This window comes from Nicotiana sylvestris, chromosome 12 (genome assembly GCF_000393655.2).
Source record: "Nicotiana sylvestris chromosome 12, ASM39365v2, whole genome shotgun sequence".
In the NCBI taxonomy this organism is placed as follows: domain Eukaryota; kingdom Viridiplantae; phylum Streptophyta; class Magnoliopsida; order Solanales; family Solanaceae; genus Nicotiana; species Nicotiana sylvestris.
The window spans coordinates 101363612-101372158 of record NC_091068.1 but is presented as its reverse complement, the minus strand read 5'-3'; the positions used below and the strand labels follow the sequence as shown (position 1 = coordinate 101372158).

Sequence of the window (8547 nt, the reverse complement as noted above, 5' to 3'; positions counted from 1 at the left end):
AAATATTAAGGTAGAATACAAGATTTGAGAAACTTATGCTTTGAAAATAGTAACTGGAACATTATGATATTGCAGATTACTCTACTATTGTTGTGCACTTCATACCTGTTATGAATTTTTATTAATTTATTTGGGCCTCTAGTAAGTGTCGATGTCGACCGCTCGTCACTAATTCTCCAGGGTTAGGCTAGATACTTACTAGGTACGCGTTGATTTACGTACTCATGCTGCACTTCTGCACTAAATCTTCAGGGTTTGACAGGTCATTTGTTGATCATCTTGGAGCGTAGGCACATATGTTGATGAGACTTTATGTGAGCTGCAATTCATGCTACGCACCGCAGTCCACCAAGTCCCCATTATACAATTTATTTTATCCTGTCTTAATTACATTATGAACAAATTTATTATTGTTGTACTCCTTAGAAAATGTTATGCACTTGTGACACCGGATTTTGGGGTTCTTACGGGTTGGTCATTATTGTAATTGCGTATTTATTATCATTTTACCCCGAAAGTTCTATTTTATATCATTAAATTAATGAAAATTATAATTTCGGAAGTAATAAAATGAACAAATAAATGGATAAATCAACTTTGACTTGTTTGACGGCTGTGTTAGGCCCATCACGACCTACTGTGGATTTTGGATCGTCATAGTACGTATGCTTTGCTTTATTTAATGACAAGTTTTATCTTTCCTACAAAATTTTTGTTTTAGACTTTTTAAAGGAATTTACATTAAAAAGTGCATTTCAAGATTACCATTGTGATTTCTAGCTGTCTTGTGCTTTTGTGCGATATTCATTCCACGTAGCAGAAGTATACTCCAACTACGAAGGCAAACATAGTTAGTAAGTAGCCGTAAACAAGCTCTCTACTCAAAATACAGAAATGAAATTAATTTCTATGGGCCGAATAAACAATTTTCGGGAGAAATTTAAGGGGCATTTGCATGTAAAAATAGCACGGTATAGCCAGTTTTCGGATTGATCATTCAAAAATAGTCAGCATTTACCAAGTCAATGACAAATAGCCACTATTTTGCTGCAACAGAGACCGGTCCAGCATAATATACTGGAATTCGGTACACCTGTGTATGAACTCCAGCATATTATGCTGGACCGGTATACTTTGCTAGCTCCAGTATAATGTACTGGAGACTGGAGCACTGGTGCTCCAAACTCCAGTATATTATGCTGGACCGGTATACTTGCTGGAACTCCAGTATATTATGCTGGAACTCCAGTATATTATGCTGGAACTCCAGCATGATATACTGGCGTATTTTTTGGGTTTTGAACAGTAATTTCGTTCAGATTTATCTTTACATGAAAAGTGGCTAAATTTCGATAACTATTGAAATTGAGCTATTTTTGAACGACCAGTTATAAATCTGGCTATTTTTGAATTTCACCCCATTTGCATCTATACCCGCTTTTTGGGTCACGTTTTAACTTGTGCCCGCTTTACAAAAAAATTGCAAGCGTACCCGCTTTTTTTGCGTAGCTTCAGCATACAGGGCTGAAGTAGCAAAGACAATCACGCAAAACTTCAGCATTCTAGTAGACGAGCCTGAAGTAGCAAAGGCAATACGCTGAAGTTTTTTTGTCCTGGATAAGCTTTTTCAAAAACTTCAGCATAAGATGCTGAAGTTATTTAGTTCATTTATAAAAATTTCAGCAATTGGATTCATTAGTTTTGTCATAAAACTTTTTCAAAAATTTCAGCAAAAGATGCTGAAGTTATTTAGTTCATTTGTAAAAATTTCAGCACTAAATAAGCTGAAGTTTTTTTTGTCCTGGATAAGCTTTTTCAGAAACTTCAGCAGAAGATACTGAAGTTTTTTAGTTCATTTGTAAAAACTTCAGCACTAAATAAGCTGAAGTTTTTTTGTCCTGGATAAGCCTTTTCAAAAACTTCAGCAAAAGATACTGAAGTTATTTAGTTTATTTGTAAAAACTTCAGCACTATATAAGCTAAAGTTTTTGAAAAAGCTTATATAGTTTTTTGACCCGTACAATCACTATATTGGATCTTCATTTTTTCTTCTTCTTTCTGAACGTTTTTATGGAGCAGATCGGTAATTACATTAGAAAAAGATGTCTTTAGTGGAAATAAATCAAATAATCATAAAGTTTAAGTGATATAAAGTGAAACTATTACTTTAACTCCACAAATCAATTGATTTGATTCAAAGAAAAAAAGATTACATCAAAAATGCGAAAAAAATAAAAAGAAATCGTGCAGCTTATGTTAGTTGATTCATTGTTATTGATAAGTCGTAACAAGGAAGACCAGATGTTAACCTGTGTTATCCTACTGAAAATATCTTAAGAAAACGAAAGAGGAGAAGGAGGAGGAGAAATGAGGCTGAAATTGTTTAAAAAGTAGGTACAAATTAAAATTTTTTTAAAAAATGGGTATAGGTTAAATGGGGGCGACCAAATAGGGTGCCCCGTGCAATTTTTACGAAATTTAAAAATAGTTAGATTTACAAGTGGTCATTCAAAAATAGCCACAATTTCAAAAGTAATCGAAATTTAGGCACTTTACATGTAAAGATAAATCTAAATGAAAACACTATTCAAAATCCAAAAAATACTCCAGCATAATATACTGGAGTTCCAGCATAAGTATACTGGAATTCCAGTATATTATAATGGAGTTCCAGCATAAGTATACTGGAACTCCAACATATTATAATGGAGTTCCAGCATAAGTATACTAGAACTCCAGCATAATATACTTGAGTTCCAGTATAATATGCTGGAAGTTCATACACAGATGCTCCAATCTCCGGTATATTATGCTGGGACTTTCCAGGTGTTGGAGTTCCAGCATAATATGCTGGAAATTCATACACAGGTGCTCTGATCTCCAGAATATTATGCTGGATCGGTCCCTGTTGTAGCAAAATAGTGACTATTTTTCAATGACTTTGCAAACGCTGGCTATTTTTGAATGATCAATCCGAAAACTGGCTAGCCTGTGCTATTTTTACAAAATTTTCACAGACCTTAAAACGCTTTGGGCCTACTATGGGGCATTTCAGAAAAGCCCAATAGAAATAGAGCCATAAAGAGAAAGTCCATAATCAGGAGTGACACTTGGGTAAAAGTAGCACAGACTAGCCAATTTTTGGATTGATAATTAAAAAATAGCCAGAGTTTAGACAGTTATTGATAAATACCCACTATTTTGCTGAAACATGAAAAATTCTAGCATAATATGTCGGATTATAAGGTTCATATAAACTTTCAGCATATTACATTGGAACTCTAGCACATGGAAAGTTCCAGCAAAATATGTTAGATATTGAAGCTTCTATGTATAAACTTCTACCATATTATATTGAAACTCCAACACATTATGCTAGAATCTCATATGTAAATTTTTTCGAATTTTTAAAGGTGTTTTTGCTCAAATTTCATCTTTACCCAAAAAAATGGTTAAATTCAATTTTTTTGAAACTGTGAATATTTTTTGATTACGGATTGTAAATTTGGCTATTTCTGATTTTTTCCCTTTTGCTTCTCACATCACAGCACGTGACTTTCCATATATGCCTTCAAGATTCGCACCAAAGTTTCCAGAAAATCCCGCGCGGAATCCAAACTCACACTCTTAACCAAATTTAAACCCGAATATACAAATCCAGTAAGCTCATATAAACCCCTCCGCCCCACTTCTTCTTCTCCCTTCGCGGAAAACCCTAGTTCTATATTTAGGGTTTCCAGTTTTGGCCTGTAGATTTTGCTCCTCCTTCTACTCTTTTTCGCTACTTACCTTCACAAATCTTGTTCATTTAAGTTGATTTTTGTTCTCTTTGGCTTATACGTAATCAATTTTTATAGTAACTGTTGTTCACTTGCTTCGAACCTCGATCTGTGAGTTAACCAGCTATGGACATCCGAAAGAGAAACAGAAACGATGCTGGTGCCAACGCCAATGGCGGTGTAAAGAAATATAAGCCAGGTTTTTATACATTATTCTTTCATATCTTTTTCTTTAGTAATATTTTTTTTTTCGAATTCATGCTTATTTGGGGCCCCGCTGAATTGGTCTAGTGGAAATAGCCGTGATGTGTGTTTACTAGGCGCATGTCACGAGTTCGAACCCAAAGCTTGCTATTTAAGAGGAGAAATGTTGAGCTGGTATTTAAGTGGAGAAGAGTAGTGGTCGGACCATATAAGTGGGATATCTCGCTTATAAAAAAATTCATGCTTCTTTTGGGTTGTGCTTCGAACTTTTTAACTATGCTTTTGATAATAGGAATATTTTATAAGGATTAACTGTACGTCCCCTGTTCAACTTTTCCTATATGTTTTGTGGTTAGATTCAGTGTGGCTATCTTGTACATATGTTGGGATGCATGTTCATTTTACTTTGAACTTCTCTTGATATAGCGAAAGTTTTATTAGTAGTTACTCTCAAGAGAAAAAACAAAAAAACAGAATTCCTTTTTTTAGAGGCCAAACTCCTTTCTTTAAGGTTCATCTGGAGGCAAATATATGAGCTTTTCTAATTTCTATGAGGGAATGAGTAGAAAATAAAAGAGAACTTTCTGTCCACGTCTGTTTACTCAGAAAGATGTTCAGCAGATTTTGAATTTAATCCAATTAGGCTGAAGCAACAGCTCCATGAATGTGCTGTTATAACAAAAAAACTTTAAACATTATAGTATAATATAGTTACCCTTGCATTCTCTGATGGAATGATATGTCTCATACATACATGCGTAATGGCGGATCGAGCATGTAAACAATGGTCCAGCTGAACCCAGCTTTTTTGACACAGGAGTATAGATACATATGTGGGAATCTGTTGGGAAAGTATTACATTGTGAATCCACAATAATGGGTTCAAGGTAAAAACCTTAATGCCGAATCCAGCAAATTAAAATCTTGAATCTGCCTATGTACATGTGAGGACCTTGTCATGTTCCGATTAACTTGTTTTGGTTTAAAAAATGGTAGAAAAAGAAGTCATTAGATTTGTAGGAATTATTCCTGATGGAAAAAGAAATTTACTCAATTCATGATTCAATATTGCTACAATTGCTTCTCTAATGAGATGGATGAGAAGATTTGGTGAACTTCTCTTATGATATTCAGCTTCTTTCAATGCTTTCAACTTACACAATTTAGTTGAATTTTGCTGGTAATAAGGATATGATATCTGCTAATTTTCATCTAGCATGAATTTTAACAACAAGATTTCTAACTGGGATAAATAATTAATTTGGTTCAACAGAAATGGACTCCTTATCAAGTGGTATAGGAAGCAAATCAAAGCCATGCACGAAGTTTTTCAGGTTCAAATCTTTGCCTACCTAATGAACTTTAATTTATATAGACTTTAAGTTAATGTGAAGTGCAACATTTACAATTGCTAATATAAATGTCGATTTCTGCTTGTGAGTCTGTTAAATGCTTAAAAAGCTGTAGAAGCTTAATGACAACGCAATTGTTTGTGAACATTTTTTGTTGAGATAGATATTCCCAGCTATAATGCACTTGGAGGAATGAGAATTGGTTTCTAATATATCAACAGTTTTATAAATTTCTACCTAATTTTTACTGTAATGGTGTGTTATCAGTCTTTCTTTATACATTGAAAACAGGTATGTTGATCCACCTTTCATTTCTAAGATGTACTATCTAAAGCTTCTCAAAGTTCTCTCTTTCAGCCTAATAAGAATTTCTGTTTAGCGGCTTAATTGTCGTCTTACTTGACATTCTTGTGAAGTTGAGTCTAGCAATCAGTGAATTTAATCTTGAAAACCTCTTTAGCTGGTCTTCCAGTTAGTGAAATTTTGGGTGAAGTCTCGACTCTTGAGCTGCATAATGTTACTTAAGGTACCTGTGGGCCGATTCTCCCCCCCCCTCCCTTCTATACATGAGATTTTTTGCTTTTGTTGCTCATTAATATAAATGTTTATTCCTCTCTACCTCCACAAGATAGGGTAAGGTCTGCGTACACACTACCCTCCTCAGATCCCACATGTGAGATTACACTGTTTTTTTTAATGTTTATTCGCTAGTATGCTTTTTCTTTTAAAAAAATGAATATGTAATCATTAGTTGCTGTCGTACTTTCTGAGTTGATTGGTTGACAAGCAAAACTTAATCTACATAGATAATAGAAGTTCTTATTAGATTTGCCACTGTATACGCTGAATTTAACCAGGACACAAATACAATACCTTAAGGCTAGTTTCTTTTACTTATGCGGTGTGTGTGATTTATGTTACTGATTTATATTTGAACTCATGCACATTGTTCTCTCTGCTTTCCTTTTTCATAGCTGTTAGCATATCTTTCGGTTCTTCTATAAATTCATCCAGATGAATATTTTTCTTGTCCTTTGCGTCGACTGGGTGAAAGTCATGAGTTTAGCTTTTTATTTTGCATTTTTGATTAAGATCAACTCTATTCTTTAGTTATGTTCTGTATTGGTTGGAATGAATATCTTAGTTTTGTTTCCTTTCATAGTGGGGGCATAAGTGAAGAGGTTCGCATCCTGTTCCTGCAAGTTGGAACATAGGACTCTGCACTTCAAACCCTTTAACTTTCTTGTTTTGTGAGTTTCTTTTCCTTGAATCATGACTGTTAAACCCTTTTACATCACATTAATGCTAGAGGAGACTGGGATTGGGTTAGCTGTGAAGGGCACTTATGCCTTGTGTTTAGAAAGTATCCCAGATGAAATATTTTGCTTTAGTATCGTAATCCAGTTGTGTGGAACTGTGCTGCTTTCCATCTGTTGTGCCTGAATTATCTATGCTGGCTAATTGTGATGGGAAATTTGGTTTTAGAGTGGCCTAAGCTGATGCTTGGTTCTTTTGGTTGTGCAGTACTGCTGGCTGCCCCTTTGGTGAGAACTGCCATTTCCTTCACTACGTCCCTGGTGGCTATAATGCTGTGGCTCAGATGATGAAAATGGCACCAGCTCCATCATTGAGAAATACTGCAGCACCCCCCATGTCCAATGGAAATGCTCCTGCTGTGAAAACCAAACTTTGCAACAAATACAACACAACCGAGGGATGCAAATTTGGAGACAAATGCAATTTTGCTCATGGGGAGTGGGAAATTGGAAAGCCTATCATGCCTTCACAGGAGGATCCACGTGCAATGGGGGGTGGACCAGTTCCAGGCCGTTTTGGTGGGCGGATAGAGCCTGCTGTTTCAGGACCTGCTGCTAGTTTTGGTACGTCAGCCACTGCTAAGATCAGTGTAGATGCTTCCCTGGCTGGAGCCATCATTGGGAAGGGTGGAGTGCACTCTAAGCAGATTTGTAGGCAGACAGGCGCCAAGCTAGCAATCCGAGATCATGAAACAGATAAAAATCTCCGAAACATTGAGCTAGAGGGCACATTTGAACAAATTTCACAGGCTAGTGCCATGGTAAGGGAGTTGATCAATAGCCTTGGTTCAGTAGGTGGCCCTGGAAGAACACCTGCAATTCCTGGTGGTGCTGCTCCTCCAGGTAGCAACTTCAAGACAAAGTTGTGTGAGAATTTTGCTAAAGGGTCTTGCACTTTTGGAGACAGGTGCCACTTTGCTCATGGTGCTGCTGAATTGCGGAAAACAGGTGTGTGACCTTGATAGGCTGCTTCGCTCTTTGTGGTATCTAGCTTTTTGGCACGCCCAATTGTGTGAACCATTGTATTATTCTCAATTTTGGGCTCTGGTTATGCAATACAACTTTGTGGGAGGAACTGGGTTTTATTCTGGTATTGAGGCGTTTTTGATATTTTATAAAAGCAGAAGTTCTAGTTGTAGTAATGCATATATCTCTGATTTCTTGTGCTCCATTTGGTAACTTTTTGAGCTATGAGCCGTTTTTGCTGATTTTTATTGATGCACCTTTTGGACTGAAGTACATAGAATTAATAGGAGTATATAGTTAAATAATTTTAGAATTATACATTTGGAATCCTGGAATAAACTGCGTGATATCCTATAATATGAATTGTAAATAGTAGCAGAATAAAATTGTGGAATACTTGAAGAAATAAGGATGGAAAATCAACATTTAGTTTAAGATTAATGATTAAGGTAATACTTAATTCTAGGTCATTGTTTGGTCAACGAACACATTTACGAAATTATAGGCCATAGTCAGACGTTTGAGAATTCTCAAACAATGTTTTAAGAGGCGGGGCGAGGCGTAAGCTCTGAGACAGGGGGCGTAAATCTCACGGATCTTTAAATTTTATTAATTTTAAGAATTTTAAGATAGTATAAAATAAAAAATAATTATAAAAATTACAATAGAATCACAAAATTATAACAAATAATTTATTTAAAATATTTATAAATTATAATTCAACTATGAATAATTTGAAAAGTATGACATATATCGTAATATGTAAATTAGTTGCAACGTCGTTATAACTCAAACATCAAAAGTAATGTATTTGATGCGAAATCTTATATGTATCTCTGAAGGAGTAATGAATCTTGAAAAAATTTCGATATTATAATTTGATATTTTTTTTAAATACTACTTTTATTTAATATCCTTTCTATTTGAAAG

At 35.2% G+C, this 8547-nt stretch overlaps 1 protein-coding gene across 1 annotated transcript; it reads left to right on the top strand.

Moving 5' to 3' along the window:
• Nucleotides 1-3659: 3659 nt before the first annotated feature.
• Nucleotides 3660-7859, top strand: LOC104218339 (zinc finger CCCH domain-containing protein 52-like). Its single transcript, XM_009768809.2, has 3 exons — nt 3660-3978; nt 5257-5317; nt 6860-7859. Exons 1-3 carry the CDS (start codon nt 3906-3908, stop codon nt 7605-7607), a joined length of 882 nt encoding a protein of 293 aa, XP_009767111.1. The 5' UTR covers nt 3660-3905; the 3' UTR covers nt 7608-7859.
• The last annotated feature ends 688 nt before the right edge of the window (nt 7860-8547 follow it).

Bases quoted from the DNA above. Each gene is read 5' to 3' on its own strand.
- LOC104218339 (XM_009768809.2), top strand. From the start codon at position 3,906: ATGGACATCCGAAAGAGAAACAGAAACGATGCTGGTGCCAACGCCAAT. The intron at 3,979-5,256 runs GTTTTTATACAT...TTGGTTCAACAG, and splicing joins TGTAAAGAAATATAAGCCAG to AAATGGACTCCTTATCAAGT. The intron at 5,318-6,859 runs GTTCAAATCTTT...TTGGTTGTGCAG, and splicing joins CCATGCACGAAGTTTTTCAG to TACTGCTGGCTGCCCCTTTG.